We start from the raw sequence: 16,178 nt of genomic DNA on the forward strand, positions 1-16,178 counted from the left end.
TCCAAAGCCCCGTCCGACTCGACAGTCCTAAGACTCCCGCCCCGACGTGGGCAATCCACCGCAAGATTTTATTCTGAAAAAAACATTGTAATTGCGCTCTTCAAGGGGAACCCCTCCTGCCAGTGACCTGGAAGGGGAGCTGGTTTTCCTTGTCAGTCCCTCTAATGTGGTAACATCCCCACCTGCTGGATCGTCAGGCTTTTGCCTCTGGGTGCCTGATTGGGAGGCGCCGGTCAGGGGCCCTGGCTCAGGCAAGAGCTGGGTTGCCAAAAAAGCTTGGGGGATGCTCCTCCCCCACAGTATTAGTTTTAGAGAAGAGTAGAGCTGGGGTGCTGAGAACCCCTTCTTCCTAGCTATTAGCGCCTCCAGTGAATGACTAAGAACCCCCACCCAGGGGCACTCAGCTGTGGTCATGATTACCACACTTTCCCGAAAGATGATCCCCGCCTCTGCCCTCCAGGCTGGTCTCCGGGATCCAGTTAAAGCCCCTGGGACCTGAGTGCCTTGGAAACTACCAGGGAGTGTGAACACAGCAGGGTGGGTGGGGTTTGAGGCAGGCCAGGGTGGGGGCCACCACGTGGGACAGACAGATGTCAGCTCCCCTCAGTCTTGGGCCCTTAAAGCCCCATCTCCAGGCCAGGGACTCACTAGGGGTCGCGAGCCCACCCCACCCGTCAGGGCCGCAGCCCCAGGCTCTCATTCCAGAATTAGCCTGATGACTTGGCGATCAGCTCCCCACTCCCGGCTTCCAGAAACGGGGAGCTGGGTGGGTGGCCTCCTGGATTAGCGTCCAGCCATGCCTCCTGTCCAGGTAGCCGTCTGCCGTGTAGCCCACCTTCCACCTCCCTCCCCGCCACGGCACTGCAGGGTCCCACGGGCAGGCAGGAAGGAAAAGCCCAGAGCTTGGTGCAAGGGCTGGCCTGGGCCCCGGCTCCAGCGAGGGAGCAGCCTCCAGTGAGGGAGTAGCCTCTCAGGGCAGGAAAGAACGCCCTGGGCCCCCAAAGCGGGTGTGCGGTGCTGATGTCAGCCTCCTGCAGTCTGTCCACAGACTCTGGGGCCAAGTGGATTAGACGTCCTTCCCCTATGCTCCCCGCCCAGGCTTGGGGGGCGGCTTGAGGCTCAGTGGCCTCCCTTCCCACCCTCCACCCCTGTCTGGCCTCGGGTGCGGAGCCCAGCCCGCTGGGTCTGCAGAATCCAGGCAAAGGTGACGAAGCATCCTCGGGATTCGTCGTGACTGACAGCCGATTTAGCACTGACCTCGGCCAGCGTCCCCCTGGCATGTGGGCAGCAGTTCTGGTCACTCCCAAAGGTCATCTTTCCACAGCTCCTCCCTTCCAGTCCCAGTGGGAGTTATTTACTTCGGACAGCTAAATACCATGGTCCTCGGCTACCTTGGCAGCCTCTGTCCGGAGGCAGGCGCCGCGCAGAGCCGGAGACAGCAGCCGGGACGCGGTACCGAGCCCAGCCCACAAGATAGATGTGACTTGGCCCTGCCGCGGAGGCCCAGATCACTTCCAGACCCCTCTGGCTCCCCGGCTCCGCCCTGGCTCCCTGCAGGCCCACCAGACCTCCGCTAGCCGGACACTCCCAGTGACGCCCTGGCCGGCTCCGCAGCGGGGCTGGGGGTGCTCGGAAGACCAGGAGACACACCCACGGCTCTGTGGATGGCATCGCCTCGGGAAGGGGCCCGGGGCGCCCCAGGCAAGCCCAGGCACATTCGTCCTCAGATACCGCCATCCCTTTAGAGTGACAAAGTCCTCGATGCTTCATCACTGTCCAGAGAAAGGCACGGGCAGAGGAAGCAGGGGCCAGGTCAAGGGCCAGGGGCTTGGGAAAGCCTTTTCAGGAGTCAGGGCTGATGTCCTTGTCTAGTGGGGCGGAAGGGTCCTTGTGGAGACTTCCTGAACCCCAAGATCAGCCTCAGGGAGGTGCCTGCTCCGGGTCCGGTGTGTGACTCTGCAGTGGCATCGGTCACTGTGTGTCCACAGGGCGACCTGAGCCCGGGTCCTCGTTCCCCGCCTGTCTTCCCAGAGAGCCCAGGCTGGGGCACACGGAGACCTGCCCCCCTCACCTGCCTGGCAGCGCCCAGGCCTGCTGCGGTGCTGAGACCCAGCCAGGGGCTCTTCACTGAACTTTGCCAGGAGGCTCGTCCTCAACAAGCCCCTCCACGTAGCCCTTTGGGGATGGGGCAGGACACCCTAGAAGAGTGCCCTACACTGGCTCCCTCGTCAAGGTCTTAGAAGGGTGTCAGAAAGACACCCGTCCTGGGTCCCACCAATGAGGTCTCGTCTCACCTTTCAACCTGTGACAAAGGAGGGAACAAAGTGGGGGTCAGCCTTGCTTCGGCACCTCCCCCAGGCGGGCACCCAGGAAGCCGTGCAGGGTAACATCTGAGCTGAATTTCAGCGCGCACCTGCCATGGGGTTGCCAAGTCCAGGTGAAGCGGGTATCACATGGAACCTCAATGCCAACACCCCTGAGCCCTGACCGGCTCCTTGCGCCCTGACGTGTGCTCAGCGTGGACGCTCATGCAATTCTCCCCGTGACCCTGGGAGGTCATCTTCCCCCTGCATGGAGGGGACACAGACACCACAGAGCTGGGAGCGAGGCAGCGGGGCAGGGGAGGTGCGGGGACCCTGACCTGTTGCCTCCGAATCCCCACACTGGCCACTGCCCCCGAACCACGTCAGGACACAGGCCCTGCGCTGCCCCGGCGGAACCCTGAGGCACGTCCCGGAGGCGTCTCCAGGAAAGAGGGAGGAACCCTGTTTCCTGCCTCACCGGATGGGTGGGGCCGAGCAGCCAGGTGAAGCTGTGCAACACGGAAGCAGGGGGCTCAGGGAGATAAAGGGGGCCCTCTTGTTTCTGAGGCTTCAGGCCTCAGCGACCCTGCATTAGGCTGACCCTGTTGGGCTGGGCATTGGCCCACGAGGGGATGGGGATTTGGGGGAGTTTGCTTAGACATAAATGTCCCCATCTCTGCTCACTCCTGCTCAGGGCCACACCCCTTTCGAGCACGCGAGTCTGGGGGCCCCTCAGTGCTCCTCGGTCACATGCTAACACTCTGACACTGCAAGCCCAGCCCGTGGCTTCAGCTTCTGGACCCCCCAAATTTGGGGGGCTATACCTGAGCCAACACAGAATCCCCCGACCCCAACAGAATTGTCTTACTGGCATCTCCTGGCCGATCTCCTCGCTCTCCTTTCTCTCCTTTCAGACCTCGGTCACCTGAAAGGGAGGAACAAATAAGGCCTGGGGTGAGCAAAATGTTATCCACTGGAGACTCTTTACCCCAAGACCAGAGAAGCCCTGGCAGGACCTAGCAGCTCTGCGGGCATGGCAGGTGGGACGCGGGCAACTTTAGCCAGTTGTGGTGCCGTTGCCATCATCACCCCGGGTGGGAGCGGGGCCCGGCTGGGGTTTCCTGCCCTCCCAAGTGAAGCAGCCAGCAGCAGTGACGGCATGGCTGAAGGAGGCGGTGGTGCTTAGGAGGAAGCCAAAACAGGACATTAAATGGTCCAGTTATATGTCCACTTCCAAGGCTGCTCTCATGGGGTAGGGAGGGGGTCTTCAGTGACACAGGGAGAGGCACAGGGGACTGCATGTGAGTGAGTTAATCAGGCTTTTTACTCCATGAGCGCCTCTGTGGCTATCACCTGCGGCCTTGATCGTGTTCATGCAGAAGGCGCTTGGGAGTGTGGGCACCAGGCACGTGTGCCTGATTGTGGGCACTTGGAGCATGGGTGTGTGTGTGTGTGTGTGTGTGTGTGTGTGCATAAATGTGAACACCTGAGCCTAGAGGTGGGGCTAAAAGCCGTGGCAGTGACCGGAACAAGAGGGCAAGGAATGTGACGCTAGAAGAGAGAGAACACTCAAGAGCCCAGAGCAAGGACAGCATAAAGATTCGCCGGGGGCTGGGAAGCTGGCAAGCCTCCTGGTTCCCTGGCCCCATGCCCACCCTGAGCCTGGTTGCCCCACAACAGAGATGTACACGTCAGGTGGATGTACCACTGAGGAGGCTACAAAGCACGAGGGGGAGCGTCGGGTAAATGCGTTTGGTCAGGCTTGTACACCATTGGCCTCTGTGGCTGTCACCTGCAGCCTCGATCTTATTAACGTAGAAGGCGCGTGGGTGGGGGCACAAGTGCCTCATGACAGACACCTGAGCCTGGGTGTGTGCAAGCGTGCAAGCATGCACACCTGTGCCTAGGAGAGAGGGGATAAAAGGGCAATGCCAGCCTGGGAAGGCGGCTCAAGTTGCTGTCTGCCCGCTGGCTGGTTTCCCTGCTGACCACTGAAACCTATGAAGATGACGCCAAAGGCTCCAAAATTCTTCAAATTGCTAGAACCAACGTGAAGCTACCAGGCCTGGGATGGTTACAAAACGGGAGTTTCTAGGGAATTGTGGAGCCGCCTTGCCAGGATATGGTTAAAAGAAGAGAGGTCTTCTCCCAGCCAGCATCTCACTCTCCAAAGAAGTAAGAAGCTTCTGACATCACTCAAGACCCATTAACGGGACTGGGGGATTCTCTTCCAAGTAACCCCAGACAGATAACTGCAAATCAAAAGCCCATGACATATTGTCTGATGAAAAAGCAAGCCAGCAAGTTCCAGGGGAGAATGATTTGAGTGATCCAAATTTTGGAAAAACAAGGCAAGCATCTATGTAATGTGAATGCGCCTGGAGAAAAGTCTGGCAGGACTTGCTCCAAAGTGTGCACGGTGGTTACTCTAAGAGCTGAACCGACCGAAGGACAGGGGAGTCACTTTTCATCTTACCCTTTATAGATTGCTGTATTAATTTCTTAAACATATGCTGCTTTTGCAATCTTTTAAAATCAGTTTTTTAAAGATGTGAATCATAAAATGAAGGGAAATCTCGTCTGTTTAATCACCAGCCAGAAAGTAAAGGTTCCCAGTGATTCGAGATTAAGAGACCATCCTGGACAGGTGGGAAAGATTAAGAGAATTTGTGTTTTCACTGAAGAGTGAGGAAGCAGAGCCCAGAGAAAAAGCACCAGGTTTTCTGGTCTCCTGCAAAGACAGAAGATCTGGACCCCTTTGAAAGAAGCATGGAAGGCGGATACTGTCTACGAAGCAGATCCCCCTGACAATGAGCACATGGTGGTCTGTAGGGGAAAAAGCAGAAGAAACACTGGCTGCTGATGTGTGTCTGAGGCTGAACAACAGTTGTAAATGCTGGGGGATGGAGGGAATCTGTACGCGGGGTGGGGTGGGGTGGGGTGGGGCTCCGTGGCTGCTCTGAGGCTGGTGATTACCTTTGAACCCACGCATGCCCATCGGGCCTGTGGCACCCAGTTTCCCGTCATCACCCTTAGGGCCGGGTAGTCCTGGGGTTCCTCTCTCGCCTGGCAGACCTGGGGAGACACGAGGCAGGGTGGCATATCAGACTCAGGACTAGAAGGTCTGAGAGGTTCTGCGTGACCTTCAAGGTCTCAGCAATAGACCTCATTGCACATCCTCCCTCTTGTAGTTTCCAGATTCTTCTCAGTTGATTTAAAGACATAAAAACAGGGCCACCCTGGCGCAAGGGGTAAAGACTCAACTTATGAAGCTGGCGGACGCAGCCTCTGCAGCATGAGTTCGATCCCTACCGGCCAGGAAGCTACCCACATGGCGCAGCAGACCTCTCCTGTCTCGCGTGCTGCTCCCCTCAGCAGTGGATTTCAGTCAGTCTGCCTGTTCTCCTCCCTGCTCTGTCTCTGGTGAATTCTCTCACCACCCCCACACCTCTGGCCCGTACCCCAGTTCTTGTATGCATAAATAAATCTTAAAAAAAAAAAAGATGTAAAAACAGTGCCCAAAGGTCCACACAAGCCTTTGCCAGCAGCAACTTTCATCCAGTGTGCTGGAACCCCCTGGCATGCAGTTGCTGGTGAGGGAGGGAGGTGCGCCAACCCCAGGGGTGCCCCTGTACCGCTATGTTGGAGAGTAAAATTTGGCAATTTTTTTTTTGAGGACTCTATAGCCAGTTGCTGTTCTAGATGCTTTTCACTAAGTATCCCATTTAATCCTCATAATACACTGAGGCCAGTATTATTTCACTATGTTACACATGAAGAAGCTGAGGCCCAGAGAGGTTACAGAACCTGCCCACGACCACACAGCAGAGAACAGTGGAAGCAGAATCTGAGTCTGGAAGTTCTTGGTGGGTTGGCTTTTTCTCATGCTGGATGAAAAGGGCTGACTGGTAGGAGGAGGCTGAAATCACTTTCTATCCTGTTTAAGAAAAGGACAAGAAGGCACGGAGGGCAGAGGCGGTGGGGTGGCTGGCCCGCCACCGGGTCAGGCCCCAGTCCGGGCCCCAGGCTCCAGGCCGCCTACACGTCACCATGGAGATCCAGAGTCAACACATCACCTGGAGAGGCCCTGGCCCCGGAGGCCTGACCTAAGCCCACAGCTATCTCTGCAGAGCAGAGCGCGCTAATGAACTGATGAATTGATCTTTCCGGCCTGAACGTTCAGTTGGTTTTCTTTGGCGTTTCCCATGACTTGGAGGAACCTGTCTCCAAGTAATTATCCCTCCAGTGCTAACGTCAGCTGCTGGAAGCGGACGGGTGGTCCGGGCAAGTGGCAGGGCCTGGAGAAGGGCTGATGGATTTCTTTTTTCCTCCCTAATGTGACACATCTGTTCCCGGAGCCCAAAGCTGCCCCCGCCTCCCCAGAATTCTGCATCTGAACCCTCCGCAGGGTACGCCCGGGCGCCTCATCCCTCATTGAATAAGGCAGAAAACAGGGTCCCAAGACCCTGGAGCCCCAGGGCTCCTCAGTTCTGAGTTTAGGGAGCTCCCCTGTGAGGGGAGGCCACGAGCAGGGTGGGACGTGGCTGCAGGGAGCTGGTGGCTGCAAGCCTCCATGGACCTCTTCAGATCTGGTACTTTCCATGAGAAACAATTTGCTCCATCTTGTAGCTACACCAAAACGCTACCAGCCTCGTAATAGCACTGGGCATCCTAAGCCAAGTTGGTTGGGAACCCCTCCAGGGAACCCATCTTTCATACAATCAGAAACCAGAGGATCGGGGTGAAATGGACTCCCCTCCCATTCCTGGTAAGCCCAGGGCCCTCCTGGAACCTTCTCTATTACCTCGAAGTCCAGGCAATCCAGGGATTCCAGGCTCGCCTTCCTTCCCTTCACTCCCCTGATCACCTTTGGGGCCTGGAGGTCCTGAAAGTAGAACAGACAGCACCAGGGTTAGATGGCTGCTTTCCAGAACAGGCCACCTGCCAGGGAGACAAAAACTCCATCCCAAAGAGAGGGTCAGCGTTATGCTGTGGAAGCACCCAGGGTACCACCTGGTCCAGCTCTGTGTTTGGGGACCAGGGGGGACCAGGGAGAGCTTCTGGAAGAAGTGATCTCCAAGGTGAAACAAGGCAGCTGTGTAAAGGAGTGGGTGTGTAATAGACAATGTTCATGCCCCCCCCCCGGATATATTGCAGCTCTGATCCCCAGTGGGATGGTATTTGAGGTGGGCCTTTGGGAGGTGATTAGGTTTAATGAGATTACAAGGGTGGCCCCCCAGAATGGGGTTAGTGCCCTTAGGAGAAAGAGGGCTCTTTCTCTCTCTCTCTCTCTCTGAGTTTCTCCCTCATGTAAGGACGCAGGAGAAGATGACCCTCTGCAAGCCAGGAAGGGCTCGCACCGGAAACTGACCACACTGGCCCCCATCTCAGAGGCCCAGCCTCCAGAACTGAGGGGTGCGACTACAAGCCAAGGAACACCCAGGATCGCCACCCACCAGGAGCAGTTGGGAAGGGGCATGGAGGACTCTCCCCTGGTGTCCTCAGAGGAGCCACGGCTCTGGGGACCAGGACTGGGGGGGCGCTGGTCTGCTGATGTGGCTGCCCAGTTCAGCCGTGGCCGCTCCCAGCAGGGCAGCGATGCTTGTGCAATCGCTACTTGAAAGAAAGAGCAGATGAGCTCAGAGGGCGTGAACACGCGCACGAGGCCCAGGCGGCCAAGATCGCGATGTGCTGGCACATCCCAGAAGCTGGCATGTCCCAAGCCCCTGACCCAAGTTGACAGCTGCGATGGCCAAGCGCGGGGAGAACGTCACGAACAGTGTCCCGGGCACGAGGACGCTCAAGGGCTGCGGGCTCTGCTCCTCTTTTCAGAGAAGACGGTAAAGTGGACCCCGACTTCCACACAATGGGGTGGAGGCAGGGGAGGTGTCTGAGGGGACCCAGCCCAGCAGAGGCAGAGGGAAGAAGCCAGTGAAATGACTCAGGACACTGTTCCCAGTCCCGGCACCCCCCGGCCAGGTCAGGCAGCAGCGCCGGGGATGGGGAGAGGGGCCGCTTGCTGTGCTCCGGGAACTGTAGCAGCTGACTCTCCTCCCCTGGACCCCGCCCCCCGTCCTCCCCCATCACTCCTCATGACCCTCTCCCCACCTGGCTCCCCGGGCATCAGGAATTGAGAGGATCAGGGATGCAGTGGACCCCACACCCCAATCTATTCTATTCCCTCTGAGGTGGGGTGACGAGTGGATCTTCCCGGGACTCACTCTGGCCAGGGGTGGGGGCTGCCCCAGAATGAGCCCGAGGCTCAGGCATCAGGGTGGCTGAGGTCACTTGGAAGGGAGGGTCTAGCGAGGCCCTGGAGTGACCTGGTTCACGTCCTGGTGCTGAGCTCAGCGAAAACTCCTTCCTCAGGCATCTGCAGGGGGTGCGAGCAGATGCCATGACACAATGGACGCCAGCGGACCGGACACCAGGAGTGGACACCACCCCTGACACCTGCCCCCCATTCGTCATAGTGCTTCGTCAACTCTTCAAGGATTGTGGGGTGTGCTTACCCTAAAAGCACCTGAACTCAGCTGCCGGCTGGGCTTTCAGGGAGAGGCGGGTGTGGAAACCTGCTGCACAGGCGTAGAGCTTTCCAGAGACAAGACTAACCCAGAGATGATGCCTCAGTCACATGCTCACACCTGGCAGGTGCTGCCGAGCCTAAAGTGTGGCGTGTGGAGCCCCTGGGACCTGCTGCCAGGCACTGCCTGGACCAAGCGCATCTTCAAACCCTGCTGCCCGTGGTCCTGTGCCCTTGGGGACTGGCTAACTCATTTTCTCAGGAATCCAGGCTAAAAATCTCAAACTTGCTTTGAGTCCTTCTTTTCTCTTACCCCCCCCCTCCGGTTTGTCATCGAGGCTCCTTCCTGTCCTGTCTCTACCTCCTTCCTCGCCAGGCCCAGCCTATGGGGCGCAGGATGCCCTCCAGTCTCTTTAAAGACCTCCTTGTCTCAGGGGGTCTCTCCAACCCACACAGGGCCCGGCTAACCCTACTCATCTCTGCAGCACCAAACCAACTCCGAATCCGGGGCCCTCCCAGTGCCATGGGGCCAAGGACCCACTGTGAAGACCCTGCAGCTCATGCCCCCCCATCCCTTCTGCAAACTCATAGTCAGACATTCCCCCCTCAGCAGAGCCTTCTCCTCGCTGTGTCCCCAAAAGTCAGCCAGATCCTCACAAATCCCGTCCCCTGAGCCCTGCCGCTCGCCTTCACGCACACCCTTCCAGTCTCAGAGCACCTGGGGGAGCCCCGAATCTCAGAGCTGGGGGAGTCCTTCACTGAGCACGCACTCCTCCCAGGAGCATCACTGAGCTGGCCAGGTCCCCCCGGCCACTATGCTCGTCAGCACTGTCCCTCACCCACCTGCGGTCACCCAGGAGGACAGGCCTCACTGCAGAGCCCGACCCCCACTGTCCACGCCCTGGGGTCAGCCGCTCCCGGCACTAGCGGGGACGCAGAATGACTTCCGGGCAATCGTAGAAGCAGTTAGGGTGCTGGTGGACCCCGGTCCCCAGCGATCATTTTAACTTTGGGACATTGTCACTATCACCCTTTCCTGGCTGGGACTGGGGGGCGGGGAGGTGTCTCTGCTGCATCACCAGAACCGCCCAGCCTCACTCCGGGAGAAGCCTGGTGCTTGCAAGGCCCCAGGTACCTCCTGGCACTGCGCCCTGTGTTGGCGCCTCGTCGGCTGGTCTCCTGGGCTAATGGCCGGGTAAGTATCCGGCGGTTCTTGGGGAGCCACGGTGGGTTTTGAGCAGGGGTGATGCGGGAAGGGGTCTGTCACAAAGGGCCCCTCCCACCAGGCAGCCAGAGGAATGGGGGCTGGGGGGCAGCTGGGGTGGAGAGAGCCAGGCTCTATCTGTGGGACACAAGAGGACACACCCGAGAGCCCACAGGGGGGCCATCCTATGTGAGCTATTTCTAAAAGCAGCGCTGGGTGGGCGGGAGAGGGGCAGGTACCTTTGGCCAGGGAGAGGTTCCTCAGCGCGACGGAGTGCTCCCAGTCCTTGAGGCGCAGGTCCTCCGTGACGGTGTTGAGCACGGCCAGCTCCTGCTTGAGCTGCCGCTCCAGGCCCAGGTGCACCAGCCGCATGCGGCGCGCGTCCTCGCTGGCGTTGCTCACCAACACCTGCAGGTCCTGCAGCCGCGTGCCGTGCAGCGCCACGTCGTAGGACAGGCTGTGGTTGAGGCCGCGCAGGGTGCCGCCCACGTCGGCCAGCTCGTCGCCCAGGACGCCCACCCTGCGCGCCAGCCCGTCCAGCAGGCCCGCGTGGCGCCGCAGCAGCAGCTGGCTGCGGTTGCTCTCCACCTGCAGCTGGTAGAGCTCCAGCTGCGCCGCGTCGCTCTGCTGGCCCGTGCGGTCGCGCAGCAGGGCCACCGCCTGCTCCGTCTGCGCCGCCTGCGCCTGCAGCCCCCACAGCGCGCCCTCCAGTCGCTGCACCGCGCCCGCCAGCGCCAGCAGCGAGTCCGACTGGTTCTGCAGCGAGTCCTGCGCCTTCCACACTTGCTCCGTGAGGTCCGCCTGCAGCGGAGTCTGCAGCAGCCGCAGCTGCAAGTCCCGGAAGCTCTCGTTCAGCCGGTTCACGTTCCGAGTCAGGGCCTTCAGGTCGTCGGGGGAGCTCCGGGGCCTGGACACTGCAGGGGAGGCAGAGGGGAGAGATGAGCGCGGGGTGGGGAGGTCCCGGGTGCCAAGGCGCAGAGCCCGGGGTGCAGTGGGTGCTCAGTAAGCCACGGATAAATGGAAAGCAGAGGTGGCTGCAGGTGGATCGCAGGCCTTTACTAGATCGCAGGCACTGGGCTCGGCCCGTGGGCCCCAAACTTCTCTGCCCCTTAGAATCACCTGGGAGGGTCCATCTGCAGAAACGGTGATGGACAGAGATGTTGGAATTTTTCAGAGTCCCAGGTCATTCCTGGGTGCAGATGAGTTTGGCAGCCCCTGCACTCATCCAACCAGAATATTTGAGGGTAACCTATGTGACACCCCAGTTTTTGCATGTTAAAAGTGACGGGATGTTTGGCAGATTCATGTGGTTCCTTCCACACTGTTATCCTCTGAACTTCAGGAGGCCGGTACCTCTCTGCTCCCCTTTAGCAGAGATAGTGAGGCCACTGCCGTTGTAAATTCTGTTTTTTTTTTTTAAAGATTATTTATTTATTTATTCACACATACAAGAACCAGGGTATAGGCCAGATGTACGGGGCGGGGGTGGTGGTGGTGGTGGTGGTGAGAGGATTCACCAGAGACAGGGAGCAGAACAGGCAGACTGACTGAAATACACTGCTGAGGGGAGCAGCAGGCGAGCCGGGAGAGGTCTGCGGCGCCATGTGGGTAGCTCCCTGGCCAGCCGGAATTGAACCAGCACTGCAGAGGCTGCAGACAGATTCACATCGCTGCGCTCAACCATCAGCACCACCAGGGAAGCCCTGTAAATTCTGATTTTAAAGTTGTGAATGGCAACAAGGAGGATTTAAATTCCAGGGCTGCTTAAAGGCTGCTTTTGCCCAGACATGCAGAGGCGACACTGTGAGTGGGCAATTTCCCTTGGTGCCTTCAGTCCATCCTTCCCTGGTCCGCATGCCCACCTGGTGCCTGGGTCACGGTGGTCACTAGCCTGGCCCATCAGCCACCTCCTCTCAGAAGCACCAGCTCTCAGACCCCTTCTTTTGGGCTCAGAAACCAAAACTTCTCCTGATGGTGAAGGCTGAAAACCAGCCACTCCTCCCAGGAGTTCATTTGGGTCTTTTAGGGCTGTTCATTGCACAGCCAATATTAACATAAGTCCAGACAAAAGAGAGAGAAGATTCCCCCACAATCCCACAACCTCCAGCAAAACTGGTGTACCTGTCTGGTTTTCCAGCTCCATCCATACACGCACCCGTCTTCACAATGCGCACCCTGGTTTTTTTTAACCTAATAATAGTAGTTATTATTGTTCATGTTTATGCAAACAGCTCACTTATCTCTCTGCCTGGTGTAACTACTTTTAATGTGATTTAATTATTCCAAATAATAATAATTATGTTAGTGTTATTTTATAAACATTTCCCCAACCTTCTCTCTGGTTTTATGATTAGAATGTGGATGGATGCATTACAACTGATCCACCCTCCTGCTGCTCAATATTTTTTAATCAATTGTGGTAAATAAATGCAGAGTTTGAAAACTTTCCTGACAATAAGTCCCCAGTGATTGGATTTGTAGGTGGAAAATACAGATAATTTTTATGATTCTTGCAAAGTCCAGTCAAATCACTTTCCAAAAAATGTAATACTGATGTATAGCTACATTGCAGATTTGGTAACTGCAATGTTTCAGTGTGACCTCAGCCACTGAGTATGACTAAGGTTATGCTGTTAAACTTCACAGATATGAAACAGTACCTCGTTTGTTTTTTATGTTAGTATATTTGCATTATTTAAGGAAACTTTTCAAGGCAAGGTACTGGCTCAAGGAATAAAAGATCTCTTAGTTACCCTTGTTAATCAAAACAGAAATGTTTTGGAGGGTAAATACTCTGGGCATCCAATTGTTGTACTAGCCTGGAGCAGCCTCCCTTTCTGGGGATCACTTACCCACCCCAGAAATGAATGATCTCCTTTCAGCAGTCACAGTGTGTTCTCAGCTCACACACCACCGCCACCCACCCGCTTCCCCCATGTAATTCCTTCCAGATGTTTGCTGTCCTCAGCAGGGAACAATTCTTCCTTGAGTGTGACTCTCTTAATTCATGTTTATGCAAGTGGTTCATTTATCTCTCTGCCTGGCATATCTACTTCAATGTGCTCAAGTTATTCTTCAACTTGAATGCTTTCACAAAGAGAGAAATCAATCATAGAGGGACGGTAAACACTGGCATTTCCCTCGCTTTTACTGTGTGCCAGGCAAACTGGGCTAAGAGATGAACCAGGACATGATGCTCAGTCTTCCCAGGGGCTACACAGGTCACCCCCCAACCCAAGGGCCAGTCACTGAGAGATGGATGGAAGGATGGCCTGGCTGCCCCCACCAGGAACCCCTGGTGACCCACGTTTACTTCTGTGGACAAACTGTAAGGTCCTATAAGTGAAAAGGTTTGCTCAAGAACTCGGATCAAGCTGGTTGTTCTTCCTAGAATGCCTCGTCTTTCCTTCCTTAACTCCTTGTGTGGAGCATCCTTCCGTCCACACCTCTTCCAGGAAGCCCTCTTGGAGCCTTCTTTACTCCCAGTTGTATCAAGATTTTGCTTCTCTCTCTTCTAGGCAGTCTCTCTCTTCTTGCATCAAATGCAAGGTCAAGAGCTAATACTTGCCGGTCTGTCCCATCACCCCAAAATCCCCAGGGGGCGAGGCTCCTTATCATTTGCATACAGCAAGTACCTGTTCAAAGAGCTGAGTGTACGAAGTGCTGGCAGAATTTAAAACAAAAGCACCATGTCTTTTAGTATAACTTAAAGCTGGGGTGTCACAGTGGGTTGAATGCCCTCTCCCCGACAATCCATGCCCACGTGGAGCTTCAGAGTGTGACCTCATTATAGATCATGCTCCTGTAGATGGGATCAGCAGGATGACATCTTATTGCCCAGGGTTCTTATACAAAGGGGCGTGCAGGGCTGGGTGGTGCAGCCCCAGCCACCACAGCGTAGGCACCTCGCGTGGACAGCGCCTCCTCTAGGCTGAGCTGAGAGAGGGCCCAGGCTTCCGGCCTCCGGGACAGTGAGCAAGGGCGTGTGCCTTCTGGGCTCGCAGTCCCCCAGCTAGTCTTGCTTTTTTCTCGCAAACACAGGAAGACGACGCCATGTCCAAGGCTCAACAGGGCCTTGGCGTCAGGAACAGGCCTGAGCAGGACAGGGAGGGAGCACGCCCAAGTCCAGCTGAGCAGCGGTGATGGAGGAGCGGTCCAGAGTGGGGTTCCCTAGGGGGGCGAAGGGGGCTGCCATGTACTGGATGTTTGCATCCCCCCCATGCCCAGGGGATGGTGTCTGGTGGGGTCCCGGAAAGGTCAGTAGGCTTCCATGAGGCGTGAGGGAGAGACCTCCAGGAGGGATCGGCCCCTCGTGAGAAGAGACCAGGTCTTCCTCCTCCGGGCATGTGAGCACAGGGCAGGCGCCGTCTGCAAGCCAAGAAATCAGACCCGGGCCTTGCTGGACCGTGAGGTGGACTTCCAGCCTCCAGAACCCGAGATGCGAGCAGGTTGTTTGAGCCCCAGTCCCTGGAGCTTTGACAGAGCAGAGCCTGAGCCGACTGAGAAAGAGATCAAGGGGGTGTCTGGGTGCAACAGCAGAGCCTGCGGGCAGGTGGGTCTCCATGGCCGGGTGGGTGTCAGCAGAAGGCCCACAGGCGAGGCAGGGCACCCCAGCCACTGGAGCAGGGTGCAAGGGGTGGCCTCCAGGAGAAGGGCTGGGGGGAGCAGTGAGGGTGACATCTGTGGCCTAAAGGACAAAGGGACAGCTGAGTCTGAGTTGTGGGGGGCTCAGGATCCCACACCTGGATGGCAGCCTCCTGGGTCAGGGAGATCCCCCAGAACCCTCGGCCAGCAAGGGCACCACTGGATTCCAGACCTGCCTGGTGGCCACATCCCTTCCCACCAGAAGGGGGCGAGTGGGGGCCGTGGGTGGCCCAGACCCTGCTGGGCTGCATGTGGGTCTGGGGAAGGACCTAAGGCTGGGAAATGAAGCAGGTGGGGGAGGCAAGTGCTGGGGTCACTCATGAGGAGCAGCGGGAGGCAGAGGCCAGCCAGACTCTTTGCACACGGCCCACAGATTCCCCGCCGTGGCCCACACATTCCCCACCCTGTCAATCTGGAGGGACTCCGGGCCACGGCAGGTGGTGTGCACATGGGACCCCCAATGCCTTCTTGCGGTGCCTTTTTTCAGCTGAGAGACGAGAAAAGCAGCCAGGCCTGGGCCTGGGGGCAGCGTCCAGCACACGGCAGAGGAGGGGGACGGCCTGCCCGCCGGAGCAGGACCTCACCGCGCGTGGCCTGGGCCTCAGGGGAAGCCCTGCCTCCGTGGGAGCAGCTGGGGCACAAACCTCTCCCTGACAGACACTTCTCCCCGCCGCCCCGCAGCGCCCAGAGAGGAGGGCAGGACCGAGCGCCGTGGTCCCGGCACAGACCAACTCAGAGGCGCGCCTCGGGTCTGCTGCCCTCCCTCTGCCCCCGCTGCCGCCCAGCATCGCTCCTTGCAGCAAGCACCAGCCCGTGCTGGACGCTGAGGTCCGTGACAGCCCAGCCACGCCGAGGAGGCCCTTCCTTCTCCGCACACCGCCCGCCTCCCTCTCCCGCCTGCTCTTCGCGTCTTCGCAGCTGCCCACCCCGGCCGCCGGGCACCGTTGGCGCGTCTGCACGGCCACCCGGCAGGTTGTGCGTGGGCTAGCGGGGCCGAGGGGCGAGCCTTCCCCACGAGGCCGCGGCCACGTCCCAAGGGAGAAACTGCACAGAACAGGATCCCGTTTTCCAACTCCTCTGACACGTGCCCAGTGTTCCCTGGGAGAAGAAAACCCGAACCTAGCACCAGGACTCTCTGGCGCAGCTGCCACGGTGCCCCGAGCGAACCCTCCTCAGCTGCTGGGCGTGGTGGTCTCTGTGTTTCTGTGGGTGGTGTCCGTGGTGGGACACTCTAAGCAGGAGCAGGAGGAGGGCGGGGTTGCCAGCGTCCGGCAGACGGCAGAGGGCCAGAGCTGCGGCTGCTGGGACGACAAGGGGCACCTTGAGAGGCAGGCAGAGAAGGGGACGGGCAGGGGCGGCTGCCGGGAGCCGGAGGGTGAGGGAGAAACGGGCTTTAGCGCTGATCGCAGGGGCGTCTGGTGACACGAAAACCCCAGCCCCGTGGAATCAAGCCGCAGGGTCATCCTGCAGCGAAGAAGTCAAGCTCAAAGCGACCGACGTGGAG

At 58.1% G+C, this 16,178-nt stretch overlaps 1 protein-coding gene across 3 annotated transcripts in view; it reads right to left on the bottom strand.

Moving 5' to 3' along the window:
* Positions 1–16,178, bottom strand: part of SCARA5 (scavenger receptor class A member 5) — a 62,718-nt gene that overhangs the window by 12,452 nt on the left and 34,088 nt on the right. For all 3 annotated transcript variants that reach the window (XM_037526514.2, XM_037526513.2, XM_054701077.1), the window contains 4 exons: positions 10,270–10,944; positions 7,108–7,188; positions 5,280–5,378; positions 3,172–3,228 (listed from right to left, as the gene is read on the bottom strand). In XM_037526514.2, the coding sequence (XP_037382411.1) occupies positions 3,172–3,228; positions 5,280–5,378; positions 7,108–7,188; positions 10,270–10,944 (912 nt within the window). The remainder of the gene's footprint in view (positions 1–3,171; positions 3,229–5,279; positions 5,379–7,107; positions 7,189–10,269; positions 10,945–16,178) is intronic.

The sequence above is a fragment of the Talpa occidentalis genome, unplaced genomic scaffold (genome assembly GCF_014898055.3).
Source record: "Talpa occidentalis isolate TD23 unplaced genomic scaffold, MPIMG_talOcc4v2.1 talOcc4.4, whole genome shotgun sequence".
Classification (NCBI taxonomy): domain Eukaryota; kingdom Metazoa; phylum Chordata; class Mammalia; order Eulipotyphla; family Talpidae; genus Talpa; species Talpa occidentalis.